Source organism: Globicephala melas, chromosome 13 (assembly GCF_963455315.2).
Source record: "Globicephala melas chromosome 13, mGloMel1.2, whole genome shotgun sequence".
NCBI lineage: Eukaryota > Metazoa > Chordata > Mammalia > Artiodactyla > Delphinidae > Globicephala > Globicephala melas.
Genome location: NC_083326.1, coordinates 54,779,653 through 54,795,211, shown reverse-complemented (window position 1 = coordinate 54,795,211; position 15,559 = coordinate 54,779,653). Strand labels below are relative to the sequence as shown.

The following is a 15,559-nucleotide window of genomic DNA, read 5'->3' as shown; positions in this document are numbered from 1 at the left end:
CTGTTTATCGGAACCTGAAGATTAGGTGATTATGGTACATGCAGACAAAAAAAAAAAAACAAAAGCAATAGTTGGTGAGACAAAAGTGAGAAAGAGTAATTGAACTGCTAGAATAAAACCCTATATTTGTACCTGTCTCATTTACCCTCCAATCCATCTTCTCTCAACCTATCTCAAAGTCTTTCCTCCATCTGGGTCCTAAATCTTTGTCGCTAAGCCAGAGAAGTAAGTCTTCTATTTCAGGCTATATAGCAGCAATACTGTAGTCTTTTTTGACAGGCTAAGACCTCTGACCCTTTTCACTTTACTTTGAAAATAAGTTCATGCGGATCACAAGTCATTCTTGGCACTTTAATCTCCTGTATAGCTTTTATTTATTTATTTATTTTCGTTTATTGTCTTTTGGCCACGCACATGGCATGCAAGATTTTAGTTCACCAACAAGGGATTGAACCTGTGACCCCTGCAGTGGAAGCATGTAGTCCCAACCACTGGACTGCCAGGGAATTCTCTCCTGTATAGCTTTTAAGATAAACTTGTTGAGTCCTACAAAATCCCCACTGGGATTCTTAATGAACTAATAGATTAATTTCAAGTGAACTGTGTATTTATATAATACCAACTTTTTGCATCCACTAAAATTATAAAATTCATGGAGGGATATTCAAGCCTGGCTAAATATAACTCCAAGAACTCGCTTCTGTGTTGCCTGGCAACAACCTGGCTGGGACAAATGAATTCCCTTCAACCAACAGGAGAGACTTGTGAAAATATAACTTTGCAAGGGACTGGCAGCTTCTTCCCTCACCCCTTGCAGGAGGGCATAAACTTTGTGCCAGGCATCCAAAGTCCCCCCTACATCCTAGTTACCCCAATACTAATGTAAACACTTGGTACCTAATCTTGGACTCCCGGTATCCAAGCACTATGTCTGTGCCCAAACATTACGAGGCCATGTTCATGCTTGCCGAATTCCCTAGAACACAAGCCAGTATAGGTCTAACAGCTATGCCCAGGCCCTGGTAGCTCTCCAAAAGGTAGGTGGAGTACAGCTACTCGCATGACTCTTTTCCTTCACCCTTAGGGCTTGTAAGTTTCCCCAATAATACCTGTTTCATAACCCATACTGCAGGTCATTGTATCTGCCATCATTCACCTTTGTCAGCATTATCTATTCTTAATCTGAAATCCAAATATTATTAATATTGTGTAATAAACACTCAGACATAACTGCAGAATGTTGCTCCTTGTTACACTGTTTGCAAGATATAAACTATACTTCCTCAAACTATTAAAAATTTTAGGTTAACTTAAACTAAGCAATAATGAAGATTATATAAGACTATTTTTTTTTAAAAAAAAGAAATGTGACACCTAAAGACGTAATCCTGAGGATGAAAGCCAGAATTTTAAGTAAGTGAAAATGTTTAAGAATGTTTAAAACTTACCTTTAAATTGTTAGCTTTTATAAGGCTTATTTTAACCTGTGGCACAAGTGCTGGATTATCCCACTGATCACAAAGTTGAACAATGAGAGGATTCTGTAATTCTCTTCCGTTAATCACTGGAATGGACTAAAACAGATATAATAATTTTAAGAAGCACTAAAACATATATGCCAAACAATATGATTACTATTTAAGTGAAACAATCACTTAATGTATCTGTTTTATTCACAAATAGCTCCCTTCATCGATTAAAATAAACTTCTGAAAGTCAATTATGTTGTCACAAATGATCCTCTTCTTATAGAAATGATTGAAAATTTGATAAACGGGAAAATATCATTTGACATTACTGGCTTCTAGAGCCAGTCAAGAATTCTAAAAATTACATATTAGAAGGACTTCCTTGGAAACAGAAGCTTATCTTAGGTTCTCATCTTTAGCGCTGTCATCTACAGTTTAACTCCTCCATCAATTGTCAGCACTCTGCCAGTCTACACGAAGCAATAATGCACAGCTTTCCAGCTCTTGGTTAAACAGGACTAGTCACTGATAATCTACACTGTCTTGTTGGCTTAAGATGTTTCTTGCTTTTCCATTACTTCATGTAAGGCCTGTGTAGCTCTGCGAATTTGTGTGCCAACCTATTAATACTGAATATATCAAAGGAAAACACATTGTCAAGCAAGAAACCTGTGAAAGTCCAATCCTCTGTGTCAGATTTTAAAAGTTAAAAAAAAAAAAAGATAGGAAAGATATAACTAGCAAAAAATGAAAGCTGACTTATCATCTCTCTCCTACTAATAATGTTCCCTCCGCTTCCTCCACCCCTCACCTTACTTGAGGAAGTTGTTTACCAAATTACGTTAGGAGGTTGCTAAAAGTGGGAGAAAAATTAATAATGTGTTAGGGCTAGAACTTTTTTTTTTAAAGATACCCCTGAAGCTGGTTTAGTTTAAATGCTTGACTACCAAAAGATTTTCATGGATAGACTGTATTTTATCTGAAAAAGTTTATAAAAAGCTTGAATATATAAAAAGTGCTGATGTTTCCAAATGTAAACGCTACAGGGTCTTTATTCCTAATTATGTAATTGTCTGTCCATCAAATAGTAACTACTTTTAAAGAATATCTTTCAGTAAATGACTTGTAGCAAAAGCTTTTAGTTGAACATTTTTCTGGGTAGTAGTGGGGAAAGCAAATATCCAAAATCAAATGTTCATGAATACAAATCTGTCCTTTGCCACTTTTTAATATTGTCGTGTAATGTAATATTTCAGAATTTGTTTCCTATTTATAAAGAATGATAATATATCATAATGTTGCTGAAGATTAAATGAGAGAATATATGTGTATATTTAATATATTTTTTCTATTTATCATGCTTAGGTGTTAAATCAGTTCCCCTTTTCTATTAAAGATCCTGTAGGGGCACGGTAGGTCAAAAATTAAATTAGGAAATTCTAGGAAAACCACATATTCAAATGACTACGTTTTCAAGCTTACCTACATATAATGTATCTCTTAACAGAATGAGAAATTTGTTTTAGGTTTTATTTTTAAAACTGTTGGATTTCAATGGTATCTGCAAATAAACCTTGTAATAAGTTTTTGAGTTAGCAAGCTGTCATTATTTTTTATATTCCCCTCCTACAAAATCATATAAAAACATGAACATGTAAAGATTTTTTCCACCTCAAATGTACACAATTATTCCATGATACAGTCAGTCAACAAATCCTTTACTGACATCATTAGGCACAAAGAATGTATTGATTTATGCAATATATGTGCTTCCAGATAAAAAATAAGTACACTCACTTTTCAGTGAAATCCTTCAGTCAACACATTACAAAAAAAAATTGTTTTTAAAGCACATTCATACACTAGTTTATCTGTTTTTTTAAACTCACAAATCAAAAAAGGGCAATCTCAAACTAGGGTGCAGATATGTAAGCTTTTCTTACATGATCAGTTCCTTTACAGGATAATTTCATTTACTACCACGGTCATGTGAGATCATTTCCCATTAGAAAAAAATAAGCTTTCACACCAACAGATAAGGCCCTGCCACACCATAACTGAACACCAGAATGTGAACATTTTAAAATGAGAATTCTAAAAATTGATTGAAAACTGAAAGGTAACAGATTTGATAGACATTTGCAAAATTAGTATTGAAGTATTAGTGATTAGTATTTAATTCAAAAAGAGTCATGTCCCACAATGTTCATTCCAGCTCTATTTACAATAGCCAGGACATGGAAGCAACCTAAGTGTCCATCGACAGATGAATGGATAAAGAAGATGTGGCACATATATACAATGGAATATTACTCAGCCATAAAAGGAAACGAAACTGAGTTAGTTGTAGTGAGGTGGATGGACCTAGAGTCTGTCATACAGAATGAAGTAAGTCAGAAAGAGAAAAACAAATACCATATGCTAATACATACATATGCAGTCAAAAAAAAAAAAAAAAGGTTCTGAAGAAGCTAGGGGCAGGACAGGAATAAAGAAGCAGACGTAGAGAGTGGACCTGAGGATGGGGAAGAGTAAGCTGGGATGAAGTGAGAGAGTGGCATGGACTTACACATATTACCAAATGTAAAACAGATAGCTAGTGGGAAGCAGCCACATAGCACAGGGAGATCAGCTCAGTGCTTTGTGACCACCTAAGGGGTGGGATAGGGAGGGTGGGAGGGAGACGGAAGAGGGAAGAGATACGGGGATGTATATATACATATAGCTGATTCACTTTGTTATAAAGCAGAAACTAACACACCATGGTAAAGCAATTATAGTCCAATAAAGATGTTAAAAAAAAAGATTTAACTATTTGCATAGGAAGGCAAACTGAAGTTTTTATGGATGTAATGAATGACTTGATACCTGGTATGCTTTTAAAAATTCCAGCAAAAACATTTTTTTAGTAAGTCAGTGAGAGAGAACAATGAAATAAAATTGGGCAAAAATCAGTAACTGTTGAAACTGGGCATTCATTATACTTTACTTTTATGCATATTTTAAAATTTCTATTACAATAAAATACTTAGAATTTGAAGTATTACACTTTTTTAAACAAATGAGGGCACAGTGATGAATTAAATAATGAAGTATTAAAATTCATATTACTTTGTCCTTTTGTTATTGTTACTATTGCTACTGTTATTACTTCAACAACAAAATGTAACTCTTCTGATCTACTGACATTTTGAAGCAGTAAGTCATGTGATATTAAATTCTGTCAATCAAGGCAGGAAGGTACTTACCTCCTTTAACTCTGGCCAGTCTACAATGAGAAGTTTAGCTGGTGGCCCAGAAATTAGCTGCACTCGAATAAAGTCAGAAAACTCACGCCACGTAAAACAAAGATCCTTATTTCCAGGGGGACCTGGAATAAATTTGATGCCTCTCACACTTATACTTTGTGTATTTTCCTAATGAGGAAAAGCACATTGAAAAGAAACAGGGAGATAATGTTTAGTTTTCAGAAAAATGAAAGAAAATGTCGTCACCACCTATGTGCATACAGACGTGCTTCTGGTATAACAACAGCAAGTAACTTACACATATGCCAATACTGGAGTTCCTTGAATTTCATCTCCTTGAGAGGAGAAACTGAAATTCTTTTTTGTGAGGGAGAAATCTAAAAGGTTCAAGCTATGTCCTTTTTCCTGATATTTTCCTAATTTCCCTCTTATTTACACTTGCATTGTCTCCTTTTTGTTCCCCAAATAGCCATGCACGTGCTTGCCCAACACCCTTTGCACTCGCTCCTTCCCTGTGACTGCAACATTTTTTTTTACCTACATGGCTTTTCTTCAGGTTTTTGCGCACAGAATACCTTAACCAGAGGGGTTTTCTGTGACTACCCTATATGATGGTGCCCTATTCCCACAGCCCACTTTAATTTTCTTCCTGTCACTCATTTCCTACCTGTTATATGCTCTCCCATTACAAGGTAATCTCCGAGAAGGCAGGGGCTTTGACTTGTCACAACCCCATCGCTGGTACTTAGAATGCCTAACATCTGTTAATGGGAATCAATGACACTAGCCTATAATCTTTGCCAAGTGACTGAAGTAGATAAACTGATTCCATACTGGCATGAGCACTGTAGTATTCACATTTTAATAGTGACCCTTAATGATTTCATCATCTTAAATTTCCATTAAGTACAAATATATTCCAGAAGATTTTAAAAATCAGAGTTAAAATGTCATGTTTTATGATCTGAAACAACTGTTCGTAGAACATTTTCTGTAAAAAGACATTGCAAAACGATAAAAATTAATCTCCCCAAAAAGCCCACTGAGTGCAGGGGAGTTTTTTCATTATTTGGAAAACAAATTAAGCATTCATTAGTACAACACATTGAAAAGTTCAAAATACGTGAAGTCTATAGAATCCCACATTTAATAGTGAAACACCAAATGCCCTTTTGAAGAGGTGATGTCTTAAGTAATCTTGAAAGTTATTCTGGTTTTACCTCATATCTTAAAAATAAAATTTGCATGCACATTAACAAATTGTAGATGAGTATAAATAGAATTAAACACAAAATTCTGAAAGGCACTCTCTAAGGTCTAATGTTGATATTATCAAGGGAATGTACTTCAGAAGAGCAGTACATTTTATGAAGATGTGGAAATGATTTTAAGAAACAATGGCAGGGCTTCCCTGGTAGCGCATTGGTTGAGAGTCCGCCTGCTGATGCAGGGGACACAGGTTCGTGCCCCGGTCCGGGAGGATCCCACATGCCGCGGAGCGGCTGGGCCCGTGAGCCATGGCTGCTAAGCCTCCGTGTCTGGAGGCTGTGCTCCGCAACGGGAGAGGCCACAGCAGTGAGAGGCCCACGTACCAAAAAAAAAAAAGAAATAATGGCATATTAAAACCAGTTTTTAAAAATTTTTTTTTATTTTTTTGCGGTACGCAAAAATAGTGCTTTTAAAAATAGTGCTTTTTAAAAACAACTTTGGTTTAAAAAAAAAGAAAACAGAGGCTCCCTTTTTTCTGTAGAAACTAGGGGTAGACTCCTATTGTTTTGAAAGTGAGTCAAGATAGTATACATCAGTTATAAAATGACAGCAGAAACAAAGAAAGTCAATTTGACTGGAGAATGAGCCATGGGAGGAGATAGGTGTGCTGCAGTGGAATACTATGGAGTACTTTAGGTCACCCTAAGGAGATGGAGTCTATAGTATAAAATGCTGATAGGTGGCATAAGATGGGAACTGAAAACTGACACTAGATTCGGTCAGGCGGCACAGGGCAGAAAAACAGTGACAGTGGCTTGCCTGGGAATGATGGTGAAGAATGTGAAAACAGAGAGTAGACACAACTCTTCCAAGGAGCTGTACTGTAAAAAGGAGGAGAGAAGGAGGGCCGTACAAGGAAGCTGTGAGCGTTTTTTCATTATAGCCTGTCTATATGCTGATGGGAATCTAATTGACAGGGAAAACAAGATGTAGGAAGATAGGTTACAATTTAGGAATAATTAGTGAAAGAGGATGGGAGCCTGTGCATAAGGCGACAGGAAGCAGAGATAGTTCATGTATAACAGCAGTTATTATCTGACTTCATCTACACAGAGGGTGAAGCTAGACAAGAGAAGAACCTGAAAGTCAAAGATGAAACCTTATCTTTTACAGTAAACAAAACACCATTAAAAGTTCCTCAGCAGTGCTAAGATATAGTGAAAGTGGTGTTCTGAAAACTAGAAAATAATAGCCCAGCAGATTAGTGGAAACAGAAATTCTAGGTGGGAGGGGCAACAAGGAGGCTATTATGATCATTCTGTCGGGTAAAAGGTATAATGGAGGCTCCAAAAGGAAGAAGAGTTTTGAAAACCATTAAATGCCCTAAATGGATTCAACTTTACTTGGGCCTTAGAATTCCTTCTTTTTGACCTACTCGAGCCTGGTAGGTTCCTTGAAGGCTCAACTCCAACATCTTTTCTCAAAAACTGCCTTTAATCTCTCCAAGAAGAATACATTGTGTTTCCTTGCTTGTTTTAAACTGAAATAATTCCACCAGGGTTCTTATTTTTCAAGCTAATCTCAATTAACTGCACAGCTGCAAACTTTCACCACTAGTTTTCTCCCAGGCATTCTATTTAATGCAGGGACTGAGCACCAAGAAATTTTACTCAAATAGCTACATGAAAAACTATCTTCATATACATATCAAAATATTTAAGGATGAAATGATATGATGTATGGAATTTGCTTCAAAGTGATGGATAAGGGGGAAGTGATGAATGTTGAAGCTGACTGATGGGATCATGGGAATTAATTATACTATTTATTCTATTTTTGCATATGTTCAAAATTTTTCATTATAAAACTTATTTTAATGCCTTTTATATTTTTTCACTGTAAACACTGAAATCAAGTCTCTCTTATTTTTGTTTTTCCCAAACATTTTGTTATATATAAACTGAATGGAATAAGCCAACTGTTATGGAAAACAGCCATACCTGAAAAGTAGTTTTCAAATGTGAGCTATCAAGTCCAATCCCAGCAATTCCCAAGGAAGATAGAGAACTTGGTGAAAATGCTTGAATCTGATTTCCATACTGATCTGTAACTATTATAACTATAAAAAGGGGAGGAAGTTTAATTTTAAAGTATCAATAAAATATACAAATATCTATAATAAACACTTATACACTTAATTAAAATTATACTTAGAAACTCATTCTAACTTTGTTCTTGTGTATTTTTTTGGTAAAAAGTAATTATAATCACTTCTTTTATAATCACTATAAAAATAAACATAAGTACACTTATATTATTTACATATTTAACATGATGCTGATGTTAATCATATTTACATATTTAACATGATGCTGATGTTAATCAAGTTTTTTACCATGAACATTTGAAGGAAATAATTTAGTATTATGTAATATTCTAGATATAAGAAAAATACAGGATACATATGAACCCACTAATATATTTACTTTTCACTCTTAATATTAACTATTATCATTTCTAACAAAAGTCAACATTCTTTTCAACAAACTATTTTTGCCAAACTGATTTCACAGTTAGGTCAGCATAGGCAAAGACAGGGAAAATGCTTCAATCTTTCCAACAATGGAATTTAAACCATAAACCGTATATAAATCCCAAGTTTTCCTTTCAGATTATGTATGCCAAAACATGAACGTAAGGACATATTATAGAAGTGTTTTAAAGAAAGAAAGCAGGCCATACTAACCTATTTCTCCTTGAAGCTCTTGGCCCATCTGTACAGTTTTTCCTCCTTTTAATTCACATTTTAGATGTTTAGGTTCATCAGGAAGTGGTCTGCAATTGATTAACAAGTTAAAGGCCTTACTTGCACCATTAATTGTAGAAAAAAATTAGTTTAAATATGCTAAAGAGTAACAAATACAACACTCATTTTCTAAAACTTAAAGTAACACCCCTCTAAATACCTCCATTTATATAACGTAACTATTAACCCAAAAGGAAAGAGAGAAAAGATAGCTTGCAAAGAGAGTAGAGAATACTGAAAAAAAAAAAAAAAAAAATACACATGTGTTAGATCACAGTTAGCTATGCTGGATTAAAAGGAATTTATGCCATGAGAGCACTGAGAAAGAAAACAGATGGGTCTGTAAGAATGACTCATCAAGAGATCTGTCTCTGGCTGAAGAGTTGTACATCTTACGATTTTATCTCAAACGTGGAGCTATTCTAAGTGTTGGAATAGTATGGAAATGTGTAGAGGAATTAAAGTGAAAAAGGTTTGGCTTCCCTGGTGGTGCAGTGGTTGAGACTCCGCCTGCCGATGCAGGGGACACGGGTTTGTGCCCCGGTCCGGGAAGATCCCACATGCCGTGGAGCGGCTGGGCCCGTGAGCCATGGCCGCTGAGCCTGTGCGTCCGGAGCCTGTGCTCCACAACGGGAGAGGCCCCAGCAGAAAGGGGCCCACATACCGCAAAAAAAAAAAAAAAAAAAAGTGAAAAAGGTTATTAAAAAAGAGGCAGCCGAGGAACTGACAGGCCAGGGTGAAGGACAGGTTTTCAATATAGCTACTTAAATCTCCCCCTTTTCTATCAGGTGGACTCAGCTTTGAAAATCATCACTAACCAATGAAAGCATTCTTCCTTCTGAACAACACACTGACTGATCACACTGTATCTTTTGGACTTTTCATGTCTGTCATTCTCCATGAGTTTTCACTGTTGCTTGTCCTAGAAGGGCTTTCCTTTATCAAAAGTTCTAGTTCTGACAGATACTAGAGGGTCAATTAAGCAGAAGCTTGTAACGATATTAAGAATTAATCACTATCTTCAGTGAAGCTTTATTCCAAAGACAACCTATTTCCAAAAAATTGTGAAAATTTCTATATTAAAAAACAACTTTGGGGCTTCCCTGGTGGCGCAGTGGTTGAGAGTCTGCCTGCCGATACAGGGGACACGGGTTCGTGCCCCAGTCCGGGAAGGTCCCACATGCAGCGGAGTGGCTGGGCCCGTGAGCCATGGCCACTGAGCCTGCGCGTCCGGAGCTTGTGCTCCTCGATGGGAGAGGCCACAACAGTGAGAGGCCCACGTACCGCAAAAAAAACAAAAAAAAACAACTTTGGCATGTGTGCTTTGGAGAAAAGCACTTTTGTCGCCATATGCTGAATTTTGAAATACCTCAAAATATAATATGCCCACAAACCTTACTGTAAATGCACTTTCCAAAGACACATGATCATCTTGGAACGAAACCTGGCAATAGCGCATATCTTTTACAGATGTTGGTACTTGTACATCAGGAAGCAGACCCTGTAGTAAGTGCTCTTTGTTAATCTCAGGAGTCCAGTTAACCTAGAAGAAAAATTATATATTTAATAACAATATAAAGCTTAATCTAATGCCTTCCAACTGCCACTTATCTTACCAAAGACTCTTAAAATTATAACCCATCCTCCCCACCTCTAAGGAAAAAGCCCCTGATGACCAGAAATGATGGTCGTTCATATATTACTATAATAAAAAAGTATCTTCCTCATTGTCTTTCCTGATAATGTTGCCACCATATCTTTCAATGCAATAAAATAAATATTCCTAAGTCATTTCTTTAGCTTTTGTCACAAGATTATCACTGTGGTCATTATAGTTTTAAAAAAATCATGTCAATCAAATCATGTGATCAATTCTGAGAATTAACAGTCACTCTGTTTTTTTGAAAAGAATCTTATTAATACAGGTTTTAAATGAGATCTAAGTGGACCTGATTCAGCAAGGTGAGAAAAAAAGTTAAATCCACTAATGTACTTAGCAGCCTGGTCACATCTTGATCTTAATCCACTCTGGAATGTTTTCAGCTCTAATTTTAACTTTATATCTCTTAAATTCCATATTTTGTTACCTGATCCATTTTTTAAGTTGATTACCCTACACTATCCTTTTAAACTTCCAATCCTTTCTATTTAAGAATTTTTACCTCAACTTTATGCTTTTAGCCTTCTATAGTTGTGATTCTTAAATCATTGATATTCTAATATTTTAATCCTAGTTTATGTTGTTCTTTCTTAGTTACCTTTTTTTTAAAAAAAATAAATTTATTTGTTTATTTTTGGCTGCGTTGGGTCTTCATTGCTGCGCGCGGGCTTTCTCTAGTTGCGGCTAGTGGGGGCTACTCTTCGTTGTGGTGCACAGGCTTCTCATTGTGGTGGCTTCTCTTGCTATGGAGCACGGGCACTAGGCGCGCGGGCTTCAGTAGTTGTCACTCGCGGGCTCTAGTGCGCAGGCTCAGCAGTTGTGGCACACAGGCTTAGCTGCTCCGCGGCATATGGGATCTTCTAGGACCAAGGCTCGAACCCATGTCCCCTGCATTGGCAGGTGGATTCTTAATGACTGCGCCACCAGGGGAGTCCTCTTAGTTACCTTTTTAAACCGTATTTTTATTCTTTATCATACCTTTTTTTCCTTTTTTTTAAATAATGGAAGCAGCAAGCAGGAGTTACACAAAAAGGCTTTCTTCTCTCACCCTAGTTGTGCTCTCTTTTCAATGAATTCCTACGTCAGTTTGGGTTGACTTTCCTCAATACTGGAGAATTCGCTAAAGACTACAAAACCACTTTAAGCATATACATTTAATAAAAGTATTTAATATCCTTTATTATCAATAAAGGTGCATGTTTTAAAATGTTTGGAACCCAAGAAATATATAACTACTAGAATTGAGGCAAAATGTGTCAAAAGCTGGCCATGAGCTTAGAGAATGGCAAAAAGAAGGTTATATACAGAAAAAGGCTCTGAAGTCAATGTTTCTCCTTACCCTTAACATGAAAGTAAACTGTGGAAACATTATGAGAAAGCAAGGAATCAGTTCAGAAGCTAGGTTGCTGGTACCACTTTTAAACTACTTGCCTTCAAATCTGCTGACAGAGATAAAAATGGCTTGCCTCCCTTCCAAGCAGGATAAGGATTATTTATCTCGAAATCCTCCCTTCCCTCATTATGGAGAGGAAAATAAACTGGCTGGAGCAAGGGTTATTCCAAGTAAGATTTAAAAAATAATGTCAGCTGAATCCTGGTAAACAATTCTTTTAAAATATCAGATCCTATATTTGGAGACTCAGGATGGCTACAGAATACAGCAGTGCAAAAGAGTGGAATTCCCTGGTGGTCCAGTGGTTAGGACTCCACACTTTCACTGCCGAGGGCCTAGGTTCGATCCCTGGTCGAGGAACTAAGATCCCACGAGACACACGGCATGGCCAAAAATAAATAAATAAATAAATAAATAAAATAAATTAATTAAAAAAAAAACTCTAACCATTTTGATTTGGTTCTCTGTTAAGTGAGCTGTTAAAGTTTCAACATATAGATTTACCCTATCAAGGAACAAATGATACATTTAGATGGCAGGTCTATGAGGACCATCTGAAGCTACTGAGAACTGACAAAAGCATTGTCTAAGGATCACACTTTCAGAGATTGCTATACCAATTTCAAATGGCCAAATCAGGAGTCTGTAGTTAACAATACTGTTTTACCATTTTCCTTTAACAGACTTTTTATTTAGTGCCTTCAGAATAGCTACAAAAACACTGCTTTGGTTGGGGACTTCCCTGGTGGCACAGTAGTTAAGAATCTACCTGCCAATGCAGGTGACACAGGTTCGATCCCTGGTACAGGAAGATGCCACATGACACAGAGCAACTAACCCCGTGCACCACAACTACTGAGCCTGCGCTCTAGAGCCTGCAAGCCATGACTACTGAAGCCTGTGCTCTGCAACAAAGACAAGCCACCACAATGAGAAGCCCGTGCACCGCAACAAAGAGTCCCTGCTCACCGCAACCAGAGAAAGCCTGTGTGCAGCAGCGAAGACCCAACACGGCCATAAATAAATAAAATTTACAAAACAGACAAACACTGCTTTGGTCAAGTGGTGATCTTGATTCTGAGTATAGAAATACAGTTCATCAGGACTGGAATTTTGTTTAGGTGTCAAAATCATTTTTCTAAGCATGAATTTGTCACACATGAATCATTCAACATTTCAATCTAGTGCATGAAAAAGTATCTTATTTAGCCCGGGATTTTATATAACAGTACTATTTTTCTTTGATAAGCTTCTTCTTAGAGGATAGCCTATAAAACTTGTACAGAGTCTTCCAAGCAAGAAAATGAACAGAATTCTTGCAAATAAACAATCTGTTTGAGATACTTACTTTAATTTTCTCTGCTAAAGCTGATGTTATATGGATTTCCCTTTCTCCTTCATCATACATTTGAAAAATAAGGTTATGCATAGTATCTCCTGCTATCCAATTAACCTCATCCTGATGTTTGATCTGGATTGCCTTTTGTCCTTCTACACTGAATATCTGTAATCTTGCAACATGGCTACTGGGAAGCAACTTAATAGTCTTCTCCACAGGTGCCACATCTTTACAACTCTAGGAAGAGAGGAAAACACAAATATATACTGAATGACATCTGTAATGAAAACACAGTTTTTGGCTTTAATGGTGAATCTTCCATATTGCTTAAGAATTTATTTCCAATATTATGGGAGATCATCTTATATACTGTTAACATTCATAGATTTTCTCATTAAGAGGATACTACAGTATTAATAATTCCATATTTTATACCATGAAGTTATAAATAATGACAGGGGCCACATTCTTAAAACCAAAAACTAGCATATCTGGACTTAAAAGAACTTCCTTCCCCTTTATTTGTAAACTTACTTAAAAGTGTTGCAAACCTGTGAAATTTTAATCATGACACAGATTTGGTGACCAGCATTTATTAATAAAAATAAAGGTGTAATAAATTAAGAATTTTCTATAAATTAAAGATAAATATTGCAATAAAATGTCATTTAATGAGCTTCTAGAGCTTTTTCAATTCATTTTACATTGGGGTGAGTGGACAGAGTTGCTTGTAGCTAGATGAGGACTCTAGATGCCCCTAAAGGTTGAGCTGGCGTATTTATAATTTGTTATGGGCATATCAGTGTTCCAAAGATCAGTAACGATGAGCTTGTGTGCTACATAAATTGATTTTAGGCACACAAAATTAAAACACTACATAATTATTTCAGAATGTAGGTGTAGTGCATTCCACAGGATACAAAAAATTCACATAAGTCTAAGCTTAAAATACCTCTACAATCCTATTTCACTCATGTCTCCTTCCTCATCCAGTTGCAGTCATTTTACTGAAGCCCATTCACATGAACAATGACATATTCAAAATTCCTACCTCACAGAGTATCAGGCAAATAATCCATCCCCTATTATAAGCACATCTTATTTGCCTGGCTCAAACTTAAGAGTCACTGCTTTTGGATAATATGTTCTAACTGCAGGTTACAAGATATACCTTGGTCTTTGTCTTAACTGACCAGGACTCTTGGTGTTCTGCCTGTTGCTGCTCTGTAGTATTTACATAATTATATGTAAATGCTCTCTTGCTCTCAAGCCCAGATTTCTCCCTAACTCCAAGTCTTTTTCCTGAATCTCCTCATCTTTTGCAAGATATGGTATGCTCAAAAATATGTTGCCCACATTATTGAAAAAAGGAAATGCATAACAAATATTTGAAGATTATCAAATATAACCAGCTTCAAAAGAAAAGAATTAGAATAAAGTCAAATCATTTCATTCTAATGTAAAAAAATAAAAGCTTTTACCCTTTTGAGGCTCAAGATATGTTAGCTGATATATACTTAGTAGGAAAAACATTGGTTAATCAACTGATCAAGTAATTTATCATCTACTAACCATATCAATTATGAAGAAATCACATTTAGGTATTTTACTTGTATAAGTATTTGTTATCCCATTTAGCAGTCTTAGGAAACCAAATGCTTATATCAACTGCCTGTCCTTCTCTAGGCTGGCTTCACCTTCAGCCATGATGTATATCCAATAACCAGTATCCTACTGGCACATTAACACAGCAATCTCTTTATAGGAAAACACTACTGAAAAACCATGTATTTACTTTGTTAATTATACACACATATTAAATGTTCATATATCCTTCCTTCAGTGGTGGTTCCATAGGGACATTTACCAAACTTTCTAACAAACAAGTGTAAACTGTTAAGAAATAAGAGAATAAAATAAAACTGATAATTGTCACATTTTAATATAGGAAAAAAAAATTTTAGGAACATGTAATCAATAATAGCTATAGATATTATAAAAGGTTTGATCAAGAAAATTACTAATATTTGATACAAAATGTTATTTACTATACCATTTCATTTTTGCCTTTTCTTCCCTCTGGCCAGAAGAATCACAAATATCTCATTTTAAAAAGTCAAACAACTTTACATAAAATATTATAAAGCTGTTAAAGAATATTTGTATGAAGACTCAATATAATACCAATGAATAACAGTAACAACTTACAGGTATTTCAATTTTTGCTTTAAGCGTCTGGTCTTTTTTGATATTCTGAACTTGAATTGCTGGTCCTGACAAAATACTGGTTCCAGAACTACTGCAATCCACAACATAGAGTGGAAGGTTTGGAGCACCTGAAAACTATTGGAAGCGTACAAAATAATTTAAGACCTCAATCAAATGTAACTTATTATTCAATAACTGTTATTTAAATTTTCAAACAATTTAGTACA

General features: G+C 35.8%; 1 protein-coding gene across 1 annotated transcript in view; it reads right to left on the bottom strand.

Moving 5' to 3' along the window:
• SMCHD1 (structural maintenance of chromosomes flexible hinge domain containing 1) overlaps positions 1-15,559 on the bottom strand; it is a 128,751-nt gene that overhangs the window by 48,168 nt on the left and 65,024 nt on the right. The window contains exons 24-30 of the mRNA XM_030836690.2: positions 15,333-15,467; positions 13,134-13,361; positions 10,127-10,275; positions 8,673-8,761; positions 7,927-8,045; positions 4,718-4,885; positions 1,449-1,574 (exon numbers count right to left, since the gene is read on the bottom strand). Of these exons, the coding sequence (XP_030692550.1) occupies positions 1,449-1,574; positions 4,718-4,885; positions 7,927-8,045; positions 8,673-8,761; positions 10,127-10,275; positions 13,134-13,361; positions 15,333-15,467 (1,014 nt within the window). The remainder of the gene's footprint in view (positions 1-1,448; positions 1,575-4,717; positions 4,886-7,926; positions 8,046-8,672; positions 8,762-10,126; positions 10,276-13,133; positions 13,362-15,332; positions 15,468-15,559) is intronic.